Source organism: Suricata suricatta, chromosome 6 (assembly GCF_006229205.1).
Source record: "Suricata suricatta isolate VVHF042 chromosome 6, meerkat_22Aug2017_6uvM2_HiC, whole genome shotgun sequence".
NCBI lineage: Eukaryota > Metazoa > Chordata > Mammalia > Carnivora > Herpestidae > Suricata > Suricata suricatta.
In genome coordinates, this window is record NC_043705.1 from 133,093,374 (window position 1) to 133,109,774 (window position 16,401).

Sequence of the window (16,401 nt, forward strand, 5' to 3'; positions counted from 1 at the left end):
AGAAAAAATGATCTAAGTGTAGAATTTAATCAATGTATGAGCAATAAAGATACTATAGAAAATAAGCCTCTTTCTTGGGGCAGCTGACTGGCTCAGTGAGTTATGCAACCGGCTGTTGATTTGGCTCAGGACATGATCTCACAGTAGTGAGATCAAGCCCCACATTGGGGTCCATGCTGAACTTGGAGCCTGCTGAAGACTTCTCTATCCTTCTCCTTCGGACACTCCACCCCCTTCTCTCTCTCTCTCTCTCTCTCTCTCTCTCTCTCTGTCTTGCACTCTCTCTCAAAAAAGGAAAATATGTTTATTTTTAACGTCTATTTATTTATGAGAGAGGGAGAGAGAGGAAGAGAGAGAGTGTGTGACAGAGAGAGAGAGAGAGAGAGTGAGCATGGGGGAGGCACAGAGAGAGAGGGAGAGAGAATCCCAAGAAGGCTCCACTTTGTCAGTGCAGAGCCTAATGCAGGGCTGGAACTCAAGATCCAAGAGGTCATGACCTGAGACCAAATCAAGTTGGACACTTAAGGGACTGAGCCACTCAGGCACCGCAAAGTAAATATCCTTCTTAAGAAATGTTTATGAGATGGACTTTGAATATCTTCAGTAAGAATATACTCATTTATTGTATCTACTTAAAAAATGAAGTAAAGCACCTGAAACACACCCACACACACACCCACACACACACCCACACACACACACACACACACACACACACACACACACAGCTTTATTTCATGGTTCGACATTTACACTGGCTGCCCAGCATTCTACAGGAGACTCACACTGGTGTTACTGCTCGACACCATTCTTCCTCTCTTAGAATTTTTTTTCTCTAAAAGAAATCTGTACTCAGCTCTTAAATTAAGTTTTTCTCCTACCACTTAATCTGTAAGGGAGCATGTGTTGTCTGTGCTGTATAAGGCAGTGATCTAAGCTGTCCAAAATGTCGAGAATTAAAACACAAAGCTCTTGTTTTCAGGGGACTTGCTGTCTAGTTGGGGAAAAGCAGATGTTATGAAATGTTACTTGTAACTGAAGGCAATGACACTTGAGTTACTTTAGAGAGACCACTAAAAGTGGTACTGAAACGTGATATGACTTTAAATGAAGTTGCTTTTTCAACACCAAAGACTTAATCATCCATTTCCTATATAAAAGGTAGCTACATTTTTGCATGGACTTCAAGTATATTGTAGTATAGAGGTGGAACTTAAGGAAAGGTATTAAGCAGGCTGTGTTTTAGCTTATGGGCAAGTAATAAATTGTATCATGTATCTTGAATGTATCATAGATAAGCTGCTATAAATGATTGGCACTTCAGATAGCTGTGAAATTAGGTGATTAGCTAGTTGTTACTTAACCTTCTAATTTCTGTATAAGTCTAATTACATGAAATAGAAGTTGGGGTTCTGATTTTTTACTTTGCTTATCCATTTGGAGTGTAATTGTAACTACTGTATTGTAAGTGATGGAAAATAATTGCATATGTTAAAAAATAGTGTTATATTCTAAAAAAAATTAAAAAAAAAGAACTGTGAAAAAAAAAATAAAGGATAGAATCTGTTCTTCCAGGTAGAATGAATCTGAGAATACTTTTCAATTAGACTGGGAATCAAGACAGCAAAGAGATGACAGAATGCAACATCATTTAGAAGAATCTGGCCAGGAGGGCGCCTGGGTGGCTCAGTTGGTTGAGTGTCCGGCTTCTGGTTAAGAGCCTGGAGCTTGTCTTCAGATTCTATATTTTCCTCTCTCTCTCTGACCCTCCCCTGCTCACACTGTCTCTCTCTCCCTCAATCTCTCAAAAATAAATAAAACTTAAAAAAATTTTAAACAATAGATGAATCTAGCCAGGGAAATGTGGTAAGGCAGAGACACAGTCCATTTATTCACTATTGAGAGCACACTGAGTATTAAGTACTGTGTTATCTATGTTCTATCCTTAAAAAAAAGTATTCTGCAATTAATCCTTTATTTGTCCTAGTACCAAACTGTGGTGAATAGAAAATTTGATGCTTAACCAAATTTTCAATATTTATCTGGAAAATGATGACCCTTACCTATTAGAATACGGAAGACTTTGCCTTGGAAAGTAACCAAGTGTAGAATTTCTATGTTTTCTTTTTACAACATATACAGCAAAATATACATTGTAAATGTATTTGATAAACGACCTTATTTATCATTAACATGTCACTAATAACAGAATTTTATTTAAAATTAAAAACCAGAGTTCAGAAGACAGTTTTTTAAGTCACAAGCATTTTCAAATTACATTACTTTAAAACAACAACAAAAAGACATGAAATGCTTCCTGATTAAAATGTAATTATTCCTATAATCACCTTCTCTTGAAATTGTAATAGGTAAATTTCATTTTAGCCTCAAAAACTTCATTGTTTAATTCCAACTTCTTAACCAAATATCTAGAGCCAATGAACTATAGTCATGTCACCAAGTCCTTCAGTATGAGCTTATACCAGAGTTCTGTGCACACGATAGTTGTCTTTGTTCATTTTGTAATATTAAAGTGTATTCTAATCCCCCAATATAAAATTATCATTAGTCTACCAGGTAACACTGTTCCGCTTCATAGTCTTTATGCTGCTTTCTTGAGGGACTAGGTTTTTTTTTTTTTTTTTTTTTTTTGATGCGAGGAGATTTGCCAGCCTAATTCCTAGGCTTAATTCTAATTGTCAAGTGCATTTGTAAGTCTTACAGATTTTACTGGGGGAAGCAATCATTTATAACTGTGTGTATACTTGTAGTTCTGTCTGCAGGGTTTCAAATCACATTTAATAAGCCTTTCAAATTTGAAAATCCTTATCATAATTTTGTTGATAATTTGTTATCTACTCATATTTGTCTCTTGGTTTTCCTCTTTAGGTATGTGTTTTCCACTTTGGTGGACACTCCCATGTTTTAAAAATGAATGAGTCCACATACCATGAACTACCCTGAAAATTATCATTTTAATCCTGTTAAACAAAAGATTCTGTAGACTACCATATTCACTTTGTTGCAGCCTTTTGAAATTTTTGGTTATTCTTTGTTTTTATGACCTTTAATTGTTTCTTGGGAATTTATATTTCTGAAAATGAAGGTCCCATCATTTGTAAGTTGTCTTATGATTTTTAGCAAAATACTTATGGGAATGCTGGCAAATACTGTTTTTCCTTGTGACTATTTGGGTTCGGTGAAAAGGTATCTGAGTTTACACTGAGTTTAAGATAAGGACTATTTTAAAATTTGATGGTTTTTTTAAGTTTATTTTTTTTTATTTTGAGAGAGAAGGAGGGACAGTGAGAGAGAAAGAGAATTCCAAACAGGCTCCACACTGTCAGCACAGAGCCCCACACAAGGCTTGAATTCATGAACCATGAGATTATGACCTGGGCCAAAATCAAGAGTGGGACAGAGCCCACTGAGCCACCCAGTACCCATCAAACTTGACTATGTTATAAAGCTCTTAAAGTGGTGCCCTTTAGGGCCTTTTCTTTCAGATTTCACAGGCCATTGGTTTGAAACATGTTGGAAGCCATGAGAGACTGAATGTGTATTTTGTACTTCTTTCGCACTGTCAGATTCGTAGTAGTCAATATTCCCAGAGTTTATTTTTGTCCTTCAAATGAGAACTCGCAGCTGGTGTTGTAATGTGCTTAATTTCTCTGCAGAGTCTAACCATTTAAAATTCTCTTTTTAACCACAGGGCTTCAAGAGACCATTTAGCCATCTCTCCCAGTTCCTAAATAAAATAACAGACACATAGTCCAAATTGAGAATATGGTTGCAAATGATGCCTCAAACATCCTCTAGTGGATGTGGTAGCAGCTGAGTCCTGTTGAGTCACCTGTCTGCAGTCTCTGGGGAGGCTGACACACATTGTTTGGGTTCCATTAGGGATCTTCCTTCTCTCACAGTCAAATCTCAGTCTTCCTTACTAGCATGTAGGCGGTCACACCTGATAGTGTCACACTGTCCTTGATGGGAAGACAGAGACTCAAGGCTTGACTAGTAAGACGGCAAAGGGTTCATATGCCATCTTGACCCTAAAATCAAAAAGCATGACTTGCAAATGTGCTGACTTGTCTTAGTGGTCATTTTGCTCTAGATAAGAAAATATTATTTTGTTCTCTTCTTAGTTATTTTAATCTCTGTTGATTTTTTTTACTGTTATGTATTTTGTCTAATGTATTTGCCAGACCCTACCTCCTCTCACCTTTTTATATCCCTACTCACAGAGACAGCAAAAGACAGCTCCATCCTACTCTTCTCTAAGCAAAAGTATAAAAGTAGACAAAGTAAAATATGCCTAATGTTTACCATTCCATGCCACTTTCCTTTTTGTTTCCTTTTGTGAAACTATAGGTTGTTCTCTGCCTTAATTCCTTCCTGGCTCAGAGAGACATAATGCTCTAGGAGTCACCTCCTCCACCCTCCACTCTCGGGCAGGGGAAACATTAAAACCACTTCATAAGTAGATTGATGTGTTCACTTTTTCAAGCTAAGGATTTATCCACACAATTTCCTTTTGTGCTTACAAATTTAGTGACTCCAAATGTAATATCTTCTACTTTGATTCACCCATTTCCACTAAAGATAATAGCATTCATTAAAAGAGTGTGATAAATAATGGGTTTCTCTTGTAGTTCATACACTTGTCTTTTTTTCTTTTTTGTAAATTACCCTTATCTCTCCTTCTACAATTATTATATTCTTGTGATATGTTTGTGGATTATTTTGAATTTGTGTTTGGATTCTATTTTAAAAGTTTCTGTTTTTTATCACCTTCTCTACTGTTATTAACACTCTTATGCTAATTCATATGTGATATTCATGAGCAAATTTGCTGATATTCTTCAAGATTCATGTTTTAATTCAATGTATTTATATTTTTTAAGTCTCTCATACATAGTCTTGTACATAGAGATGGACATAATTAATGGCAAAGAGGAATTGAATAGTTTCAAATGTGGTTTTAAAATGTTGATTATAGATTGTAGCTTCTTTTTGGGAAAGGCATTTGCCTGCTGTGAAGGGAAGATTAAGGTTTAAAGGAAAATGGCAAAAGAAACTCAGAATAGCTACTGCCTGGCATATGATAAAGAATTGATATTGAAAAATTAATTGCTAACCTCCTTTAAGAGCATAGTCTAAGTTTCTCCACATACTTGGTGGAGCCAAGTAAGATAATTATAACTATATTACCAACATAGATTTTTAATGACTCTGAAAGCAGAAGCCTTAGACAATGGATGGCTGTGTTTATCTTGTATTTAAAGATTATCAAGAAGGAGTGTGGCAGATGGTCAAAAGGTTGACATTCCAGGGTGCAAATAAGAACATAATGACATATTGGATCATACATTCGTGGTTTGGCAGAAAAGCAAGGGAGGCCAGGAGGATGTTTACAAACTTAAATGAACAGGCAGAATCAGGCGTCTGAAAATTGATCTTAGGGCAATTCTAGGGTAAAAGAAGGGGAAGTCAGGAAGCAGGAAAGAGGCAATAAACATTTAATAGAGATCATGAGCAGATAACGCTGCTGAGGTGTTACAGGATATGTAAATTCATTTTCCTTTTAAATACACATCAATATAATAAGGAAACGGTAACAGAAGACAAGTTCCTGCTGAGTGTAGTTCAAATCATTATTTATCAAGTACCTATTATGTGACAGGAGCCCTACAGAAAGGCAGAAGAGCATTGTCTCATGCATGGGCTCTGATGGTAGTTAAATTATGAGTATATCTTATTGCTGCTGGAAGACTAGGGGAAAAATGAAAACAATATGAAGCCATGCATAGTTATCTATCTGGTGAAATTAAGTTTCTATTTCCTAGCTTTCTCTTCAGACATTTAAACAAAATTTTAAGTTTAGTTCAATTAGAGATTCACATCTGGGGATTGTTAGTATTTCTGTTCTGATGGATTTAGAAATATTATTTTAATAGTCTGCTGGCTGTGACTGAGACAAAGCCTAGCTTTATCCTGTATTATCAAACAAAGAATCCTATGAAACGGCAGGGAGTGTATGGATGTCCAATAATCTAAGTTTTGAAGAACACATAGTTTTAATACTTACCAAGACATAAGGTGGTTTTGGATCTGTTTTGCCTCAGGAGGTATTTAAAAATCATCCCTTATTTTAACTTAAGCTGTCTGACAGTTTACACATGTAGCACCGAGATTGGAATCTTTCAAGGTCTTTCAAAATAGGGAACAAAAAATATTAAGGCACATACTATTAGTACAAGAAAATTATGTCTGAATTCCAGAAGCAGTATGCAACTTGAATAATACTATCATAGTCTGTAGCGTATCAGCCAGTTATGAAACCCCTGGAGTTCTTGTAGCTCCAAAGTGAATTTTTTTTCTTATTACAATTGTTTTTCCCGGTCATCACAAGCTATTTTTAAAGTGTCTCCAGGAGTTGGATATTGCAAATCTGTACAGCAGTCTCTCTACTTCCTCTCGTTTGGGTCATAGTCATTTAAGAAAAAGACATAGAATATATATCAAAATAAAGAATGTTTTGTCGTCTGTGTTGATAGAATAAAACACATTTAGCGCTATTTCCAAATAACACTGAAGAGACAGTTGTTGGGAATATCAGGGATAGATTGATTATATCCCAAAAGACAGTACTGACTAAGAGAATCTCCCAATTTTTCTGGCCATTTTCTGAGACCCTTTGGTCACCACCCAAATCTATATGCAATGTGTGGAATTTCCACACTTTTAGCTTCAAAGACTCTTTATGTGACATATTTTTCTAATTTTTTTTTTTTTACCATCACAAAGTCCTCTCAATACACTCCCTTTGGGCTAAAAGAGAACTTTTAAGGTGGTAGACCCAAAAGTATGCACAGCATTTCAAGTGCAATCTTCTCACTAAAGAGATGCATAGATATTCCATATCTTTACCGAATGATTCCAATACTGTTTAATATACCTGAACTTCCTATGGCATTATTCCTGCATTCAGAGATGCATATTATAAAATAATAGCTGTTGCTCAAGATTTCTCAAATGATATTTTTACTCATCTAACAGGCATATTTACTCACATTGTTTTAGCTGAAGTTCTTTGTGCTAGCTGTTCAATATGTTTTTGAATTCTAGCCAAATGTATTTTCTTGGCTTTCAACAGTTCTATGAGTTTTTGTCTACATTCAAACTATTGAGAATTAGAATTAAGGACCAGCCTTGGGTACACATTATTAGTGACTGTCCTTTATTTGACATTGATAGTTAACACTTTTCATGTCTTTTCCTGTTATGTTTGACCTTTATTAAGCTCATATATTTTTATCCACTCGGAAGGGAAATTTTTCTATATTACTTGGTTTATTTTTTTAATTATACTTTAAATTTAGAGATTTGCTGTTCCCCTTGAAAACTAATCTTGCAGTTTCAACAAAACAAATTTTGTTCTCTATATAAAAGTACATTTGTATATATATATATATATATATATATATATATATATGGAGATATATATGTATGTGTATATATACATGTATATATATATGCATACATATCTCACCTGTTTCATTTTAGTTCAAAGATTTCTTGTTCAAGTTCAGTGAGCCTTCAGCCAAGTACATTTTTTGCAGTTCCAGTTAGGTACACAATATCTTTTTTCAGGAGCTCATTATTCTGCTCTGCTAAGTCTTTCTAGGTCAGAAGCTCTTTGCTTCCTGAATCCTCTTTTCTTTTCAAAAATCAAACCTTCAACTGGAAAAAAGAAAGAACAGTTTTATGTCTCTGTATCTGAGTGCTTTCTATTTACGAATTTTAGGTACATTAGTAACATTTTCTGGCTTTCTCCTTGTTTATGATCATGTTTCTGATTGCATTTCCAATGATTATTCTGAAAGAGAGTATGCTCCCAGATTAAGAATGTAACACGTGCACGAGGTCAGAGACATCAGTGGGGGTCCACACCGACCATTGCATGTTATAACATTCTACACGTCATTAACCTTACATCTCTTCTTCGGAGGCCAGAAGTGAAATTCCCAAACATGTATGTGCCTGCAAACACTTAGTTCATACCTTTTCCGTAGACTAGGGAGCTGTCCATAGAGGCAAGTTTATATTAACCATGATGCAATGCTCTACGCCTGAGCGATGTGCCGCCTCAAAGCTCCGGTCTCTGGGAAAGGGTCTGTGGCTGTTGTAATTATATAATACACATAACGCACTTTTGGCTCCTTTAATTTCTCATTCTCATCTTGCTTCAGAATAGAAAATCGATACCTTTTTTTTCTTTTCTACTAAGTAAGGAAATCTTTTGTAATTTCTCATTAGATTATGTATGCCTCTTTAGCAAACCTTCAATCATATGCATATGTGTACATATATGATCATATGAGCATATGATTATAAAAACATAATTCGCGTGTTTATTACTTTATTACATTGAATATTTGAAATGTGTTATCTTTCTATTGCATTAATTTACAATGTAAAATCAAGAAATAACTGTAGGGTATTTCATCAGGACTATTTTAAACATACTCATAGGTAATAAAATTTTAATTTTCAGAATTAAAAAAAATGATAAAAGAATCCCTAAATGTAATTGTCTAATGATTCACTTACATTTTTAGTGAAAAGTACTTAACTCATAGGTGTACGTGCAGGTTAGTTTCTCTGGAAGCTCTCACTTGCAGTTTCGAGGGCAGATTGTTTGCTGGAATGTGCCCTTGGGATCAACATCTGTGGACAGCGGAGGAAACAGGTTGAGCAGAGCGAGAATTGAGCTGTGGTGCAAATGTAATGCCTCACAGGTGACCTAATCGTAAAGCTCTGGAACTAACTCTGACATTCAGCATGTCTACATTCAGTGGAAATGGCTCCCCCTTTATAACCCTGAAGCAATGAGTCATTGATGATATGCTGCTTCAGAAGGATGCAACATTGGGCCAGGCGATAATCTACAACTAGGGCAACTAGTCATTCCATGCATGAGATCTGCACAGCACATTTAAGTGTATACCAGAAGGGTCTTTTTAGCAACAGACTTACTGGAATGCAGACTAACAATACTAAGATACTATATGCTATGGGCACTTGAGAGCATCAGTATAATTGGAGGTGAATTGATAAAAAGCAGTGTCATGTTGTAGTTTCAGGAGGTATTGGGGTTGTATCGTGATTATTTACTAACTGTATACCTTTGGGCGATTTACCCTCTGGAGCTCTTGTTATTTATTTTTTAATTATTGTATATACTAAAAATGATTTTTTCTAAAATATAAAAAATGTAACATCTTATCTCTATAATCTATAATCCACAGATCAACTATGCAAGCAATTAATGTAATATATAGCATTTTGAAAGCACATAAGAAGTAGAATTAACTATTTTAGCCCTCATTAACTTTCCATGGTGTGCCTACTACTATATAATGAGTGCTTCACATCACAACTAAATCTGAGAAAGTTTAATGATTGATCTGGTTGGTGTGGGGACCTCTGTCTCATTTCAAAGTTTAGGACCCACTGGCTTGAATCTGTATCCTTTTAAATCTTTTTGCCTTCATGTCCATGTCCAAAATGTCTATTGCGTCTTCACTCCCCTGTCTTCCGCCCTTTCCCTTCTCTTTAAATATGGGCTCAATGAATTTTCCAAGTCAGTATCTCAATTCAAGAATATATACTAGTCACTCTTTAATGATCGCCCCTTCATGTTCCTTTGTCCATGTCATGAACTAATTAAAAAACTAAAAACACATGCCCATTTTATCCATTAAAGGAAATGTGAATCTTGAATGGCGGCTTTACTAAGTACATTTTGTTTTGCTTATGTCTGTCATAGATAACACAGCCAGCATTCTGACAAGGCGGAGGAGATTTAGTCGAACTATTCAGGATGTGTATTATCTCCCCATTATGATCTCTGATGGTGGAATCCCCTCTCTCAGCAGCAGCAGCACCCTCACCGTCAGGGTTTGTGCATGCGAGAGAGATGGGCGCGTGCGGACCTGCCATGCGGAAGCGTTCCTGTCCTCGGCTGGCCTGAGTACAGGAGCCTTAATCGCTATTCTGCTGTGTGTTGTCATCCTCCTCGGTAAGTCATACGAAGGCGATTCTCAATGTACCGTCTGGTGGCAGAAGCGCATTAGAAAAGGGAGACAAAGAAAGTCACTGTGACAGAACTTAAAAATTAGGAACACAAAACTTGGACCACAAAGTATAGCAGCACAGACTTCCTTTTAATTAACTTAATTAACTTTCTCAATCCCGAAGGTGATGGAGACATAGAATTTGATTCAAATGTGAGGGGAAGAGTTGAAATGTCAGAAGAAAGGGTAGGCAAAGAGAGAAATCCTTTTGGAAAGGATCTATTTGGGAAATAATCGTTATTAAAAATTCCAAATGCTGCACTAAAGGAGCTTTTATAATGTATTTCAAAGAACACAAGTGACATCATTCTAAAGTGAATCTGAACACTGCATAAAAATAGATTTCTTGTGGCTACTTCTATTCACCTAAAATATTATTTAATTATCAATGTTAGCTGAATTTTAAAGTACAAAGTGAATAATTTTGGCCTCAAAGAAATTAAATTTTATTAAGTTTAATGGGAAATCTATTTGAGATTTGTATTACATTTCATTTTAATAAAAATAAGAAACTTTCCCTAATTATGTGTTATCATCTTAATAGTGTAAGTCTTACCACAGCCACATTTGAAGCTATTACTGTAACCTCTTTAGAATCACTATTTCAACAAGATCACAAATCTAATTTTTATAACAAGAGAAGTAGATGTAAAGAATCCTTCTGTTTTGTTCAAAATGGGCAGATATTTGTTTTTCCAGCATGGCCACTTCCTTCTTCCTTTCTTTTAGCATCCTTATCATTTGCTCGTTTTTTTTAAGCACTGTGTACATGTGGGGGGGGGGACAACAACTGTATGGTTTGTTGGTTTGTTGAGACAGATTTTTTTTTCAAGGAGTGTTCCTTGTTTTGTTTCTGACTTCAAAGACAAATCACCAGTACAGAAGGAATGGAGAGCAAGGTGGAATGAGGCTGGAAAATGGAATGGATGTTTAGGCAGCAGTGACATAGTTTGGGGTTCCTTTGAAAATGGTAGATGGTAGATTTTTTTTCTAGGAGTTTCAAGAGATGTTTTGAGCAAGAGAGTCCATTCATAACATTCGTGTTTTGAAAAAGATGGGTGTAAATGAAGTAGGGAACAGGTCTCATGATGGAGAGAGAGCATTTAGGCAAAGCAGTTAGGACAAAAGTGTTTGTCTTGCTAAGTCTTGTTTGGACCCACATAGAGCAGAGGTGAAGAGTAGTAGGTAATGTCAAGATGTTTTAGATGAAATCACAAGTGATCTTGGAAAATATGATTCAGATACCTGGATGAGCAGTTTTTACCAAATCTTAACAGAATGATTAATGAAAGTGTCTGTGATTCATTTGAAGACTGTGACATTCAGAATTTCATGTCAGTGAACTAATATCTAATGTTTATGACATGCATTTTTTTATTTTTAAATTTAAGTTTATTAATTTAGTTTAAGAGAGAGTGTGCAAGGGACAGAGAGAGAGAGAGAGAGAGAGAGAGAGAGAGAGAGAATCCCAAGCAGGGTCTCCACCATCAGTTATAGAACCAATGCGTGGCTCTAACTCACAAAGCATGAGATCATGACCTGAACCAAAATCTAGGGTTGGATGTTCAACCGACTGAGTGACTCAGGTACCCCAATAGTGTGTTTTTCTTGAAATAAGTTTCCAAGGGATAAAATAAAATAGCTGGAAGAAAAGCGATCTTGTGAATTAGATAGATATTGTCTGAGTTAGAAGAGGTTCAAAGAAGACTTTTCAACTCTTGCTGAATATGGACGCTAATCCTTACTGAGCTGGGAACATCAGAAGTGCATGTTCTTGAGGTCAGTACAGCAGAAGAATAAAAAGAGAGAGATAATAAACTAGGCTGAGCTGTGATGAGTTCAAGTGTGTTCATTGTGTCAGGAAGGATGTGATAGCAGGACAGAGGGAAGAGAAGGTCAGAGAAGAAGGTGGAATAAGTGTAAAGTAAAATGCCATCAAGGTCAAAGGAAAAAATAATATATCAAAGAGGACAGACCATTCAACAGTATCAAAAGGTGCTTAGAGATTAAATAAATTGTTTATCTAAGCATATCAGTTGCACTTAACAACGGGAGCATGGGGGCTTCCGTGCACTGCCGTCAATGTGTTTCCCTGCAGGATCGTCTTATACTAGAAGCATGGTGGAGAAGGAAACCAGGAAAGTCAGGTTTCCTCAATTTTATTTACGTGTATATTGATCGGTCATAACTGATATTCGTTTTAGACATTTATGTATTACTTTTTTGGTGTTTGAAAATTAGAACAAAAACTCACAAACAAAACCGAATAAAATAAGAGCTACACATATTGGTCCCTCTAGGTTTCTACCCTAAACCACAAAGAATAGAACTCAGTAACTTTAGTATCATTTCCTCGAAAGTCCTTCTTCTGAAAGATAATTCATTTGGAGGAGTCACATTGTCTTTGCCTTTTGTTTTCATTTATTAGCATAAAATCATTTTTGTTGCTAAGGTAAAGGCTTAAAAAGTTAATTGAAAAATGTTAATATACAGGTACATGGAAGGTATATTATGTAAAATAACATTTTATTTCTTCATGAAACAATACTTCCCTTTAATTGACTTTATGAAAATGTCATTTCTCCTCTGGGGCAAATAAGAGAGCATTCTAAATTTTATGCTCTACCTCAGGACTAATGGAACAAAGGTGTTATTTAATATGTTTACTCCTTCAAATTTTATTGAAACTCAGATGTGTTTTTACAGTTTTATCTAAAGGTCGCAGAATCATTTCTTAAGTTTGGTTTAAACAGCTATTATTTATAATGTAATTTTAATTTTTCATGACATTATAAGGGTTTTTCTTATTATTCAGAAGATATCTAGTCAGCAGGCTTAGAATGTAGTCACTGGTAATTTTTAAATAATGTTGGCTAATGTGCATGGTTATAATTGTCAAGGAAAATATCAGCTATACCAGTGATAGCAAAAGTTTATTATAGAACTTTTTGTAATTCTGAAATAATGTTAAAAACTAACAACAGCTAAACAAGTTGTGAAACTAATATTTTTATATTGATATGTTTTAATTATTAGCTGTTTTTGGAGATACCTTGTATAAACACAGCCCTAGTCACTAATTAACTATCTGATCTCAGTCAACCTGTACTGCCAGAGTCCAGCTCCAGCAGGTCCAGGGGTCCCTGAAGGATGGACGGTGTTGGCAAAAGGGAGGGAGAGAGCCTTGAGTTTCTTTCTGATCACCAGGCAGGCATCTCTGCTCTGTCTGATTCTCTAGCTTTATTTATAGTAAATGATTTCTCATAGATAATTTTTACAATTTTCCAGAACATAGATTCTGCAGAAGTTACAATTCTAATCTTAGTGGTCATAAAAAATACTTAGCTACAGGCACTCATGCTATTATCTGAGAAGAACAGATATTTTTTAAGCGTATTTTTCCCATAGGATGCAGAAGGCCAAGCTGTACAAAACCTCAAGTCTAGCCCTAAGAAAGCGACCTTTAACTATGAGTCAAGCAGCATTGTTTAGTAAAGGTCAGTTTTTTATGAGTAAGAGTCATTAGGCTGTTTATAGCTCTAAGAGAAAGTTCCCAGAAAAAAAGGATCCCAGAAAGTTCCCAGAAAAACTGTTCTCACAGTCCCAAAGACGATTGATACATTTTATTGCAGTAGTGACTTTTGCAACTGAGTCCAGGCCTAGAAAGTAGTCAGTTATCAGTTAATTGCTCAGCTAAGAGGAAAATTGTATGTTGCTTGCCTTAGTCATTTTAGTGTGTATCTAGTTTACTCATCTTTTCCCTGACCAGGTGCAATAAATGCCTCAGGGCAGGGCAGGGGGGACAGGCTGCTCCTGACACTAATCAGCAAAGCACTCTGAGGTTTGATGCCCAAGCAGAAATGAAAGTTGCAAGAGGGCAAATATTGGTCGCTGCCTGGTGACTGTGCAAACTTGCTGTACCCTCACCAGGAATTTTTGCTCAACCAGTGAGTTCAGATAGCTCCCAACACTGTACAGTCTCTTGTTTCTATATACAAATCTATAATAATAAAGCATCGACTAGAGAAGAACTTTAGAGACATCTATAATATATTTTGCAGTATGATCAGATTACATCTAGTTGTATATCAATTATCTGAAATTGGTGTTTGAAAACCAATGAAATTCAGAATGGTAGATGTGCAAGTTCTGAGCTGGGTTATGTTCCATCAGGATTACCTTTTTAAGATTGTTTTTAAATAGGATGAATGGGGGGCACCTGGGTGGCTCAGTTGGTTAAGTGTCAGACTTTGGCTCAGGTCATGATCTCATGGTTCATGGGTTCGAGTCTGTGTCAGGCTATGTGCTGACAGCCCAGAGCCTGGAGCCTGTTTCAGATTCTGTGTCTCCCTCTGTCCCTCCCCCATTCATGCTCTGTCTCTCTATGTCTCAAAAATAAATAAACTATAAAAAAATTAAATAAGATGAATGGGAGAGAATTTAAGTTGATCCTTTATGATGCACTCAGAATTTGGTTCTAGAGGGAGGGATGACTGGAGTTCTCTTTCCCTTCCAGGGGTTTCTTTCCCAACCTCATCCTATCACCTGTGATAGGGTCCAGAGCAGGCCACAGAATGAACCTCAGTCACACTTAGAACACAACAAACCTTTAAATCAGGCTCTCACTCAGACCTCTGTCATCTACCCATAAGTCCACACATCACATAAAAGCAAGTGACTTAAATGAGTCCATCAAGTGGACTGTTTCTACTCTTGAATATAAATTCCTGATAAACAAAGATCAGGGTGGATTTGATGTGAGAGGTTGAGGGACTAGGAGAGAAAGGTGGAGCTGGTGAGGAGTTAAGTGCCAACCTGTTTGTCACCTGCCATACCTTACTTAATTGTATGGGCTACTCTTGGTTTGGAAAAAAAAAAGTTTCAATGAAAAGTATAGGGGTGCCTGGGTCTCTCAGTCAGTTGAGTGCCTGACTCTTTATTTTGGCCTGGGTCTTGATCTCACTGTTCGTGAGTTCGAGCCCCACATTGGGCTTTGTGCTAACATTGCAGAGCCTGCTTGGGATTCTCTTTCATTCCTTCTTTCTCTTCCCCTCACAGGCTCTCAATCAAAATAAATAAATAAACTTTAAAAGAAAGAAAAAAAAGAGTGCCACTAACTGGTAATCTTCCTAACTTGGGCTACCTCCTTTCTACTAAACTTAGTACCTACATAGGATCATTTAAAAAAGGAATGAAGTGATATTTATAAGTAATAAAATCTTCTCTAAAAAATATTTTGGTGGAATAAGTCGGGAGTGAGTATGGAATGTATTCAAATGCAAGCTGTATGACATTTCAAGTTTTGAAAACTCAGACCCCTTTAGAACTCTGGGCACATTGGGATCATATATAAATAAATGAATAAAGGAATGAGTGGATGATGTGAGAAATGAAACATAAAAATGTTTTTCCAAATTTGAATTCCCTCCTAAATAAAATAAATTAATAAGTCTCAATTTAAAAGTTTATTTTAATTTTCTTAAATAAAAATAATACAATGGATTTAAGATCCTGACCAAACCAAAAGAAGAAAATGAAATACACTAACCCAGGATAAAATAGTGAATAAAGTCCTCCCCGGGACACCTGGGTAGCTCAGTTGGTTAAGCATCTGACTTATGCTCAGGTCATGATCTCACAATTCATGAGTTCAAGCCCTGTATCAGGCTCTTTGCTCTCAGCGCAGAGCTTGGTTTGGATCTTCTGTTCTCTTCTCTTTTTCTGCCCCAACACCTGCTCCTGTTCTCTGTCTCTCAAAAATAAATAAACATAAATAAATAAATAAATAAATAAATAAATAAAGTCATCTCCAAAATATTAAAATTTATTATTTCAATCCATATTATATAAAACGCAAAAATAATTAAAATATCATATAATTTTGAACAAAGAGGATAAGAGCTTATCCCATTTCTTTTTCAATGCCATGGCTCCATCACATTCTCTCCTCCCAGATGACCACTTAAAGAGGGACCTCGTTTCACATATGTGGTTTGATGGACTGTGGGAGGTGGGAAGAGGAGTCATTTTAATACACTGATTTGGCTGCAGTTTTTAAACAAGAGTTTAACTCTCATATTTATGTAAATAACTATAATCTTCATTCTGTTAAAATATGTTTGGACATGGGATATTTTGGGAAACATTTAGTTTGGTTTTCAAACATTAAAACATGTTATCAAGCAAAATTAGGTATTTGGTATAATTGATTACCATAGACTTATTTAAAAATTATTTTCTAGTGAGGCTATTACCGTTCATG

At 35.9% G+C, this 16,401-nt stretch overlaps 1 protein-coding gene across 1 annotated transcript in view; it reads left to right on the forward strand.

Moving 5' to 3' along the window:
• CDH18 (cadherin 18) overlaps positions 1–16,401 on the forward strand; it is a 497,699-nt gene that overhangs the window by 474,630 nt on the left and 6,668 nt on the right. The window contains exon 11 of the mRNA XM_029941281.1: positions 9,833–10,084. Within this exon, the coding sequence (XP_029797141.1) occupies positions 9,833–10,084 (252 nt within the window). The remainder of the gene's footprint in view (positions 1–9,832; positions 10,085–16,401) is intronic.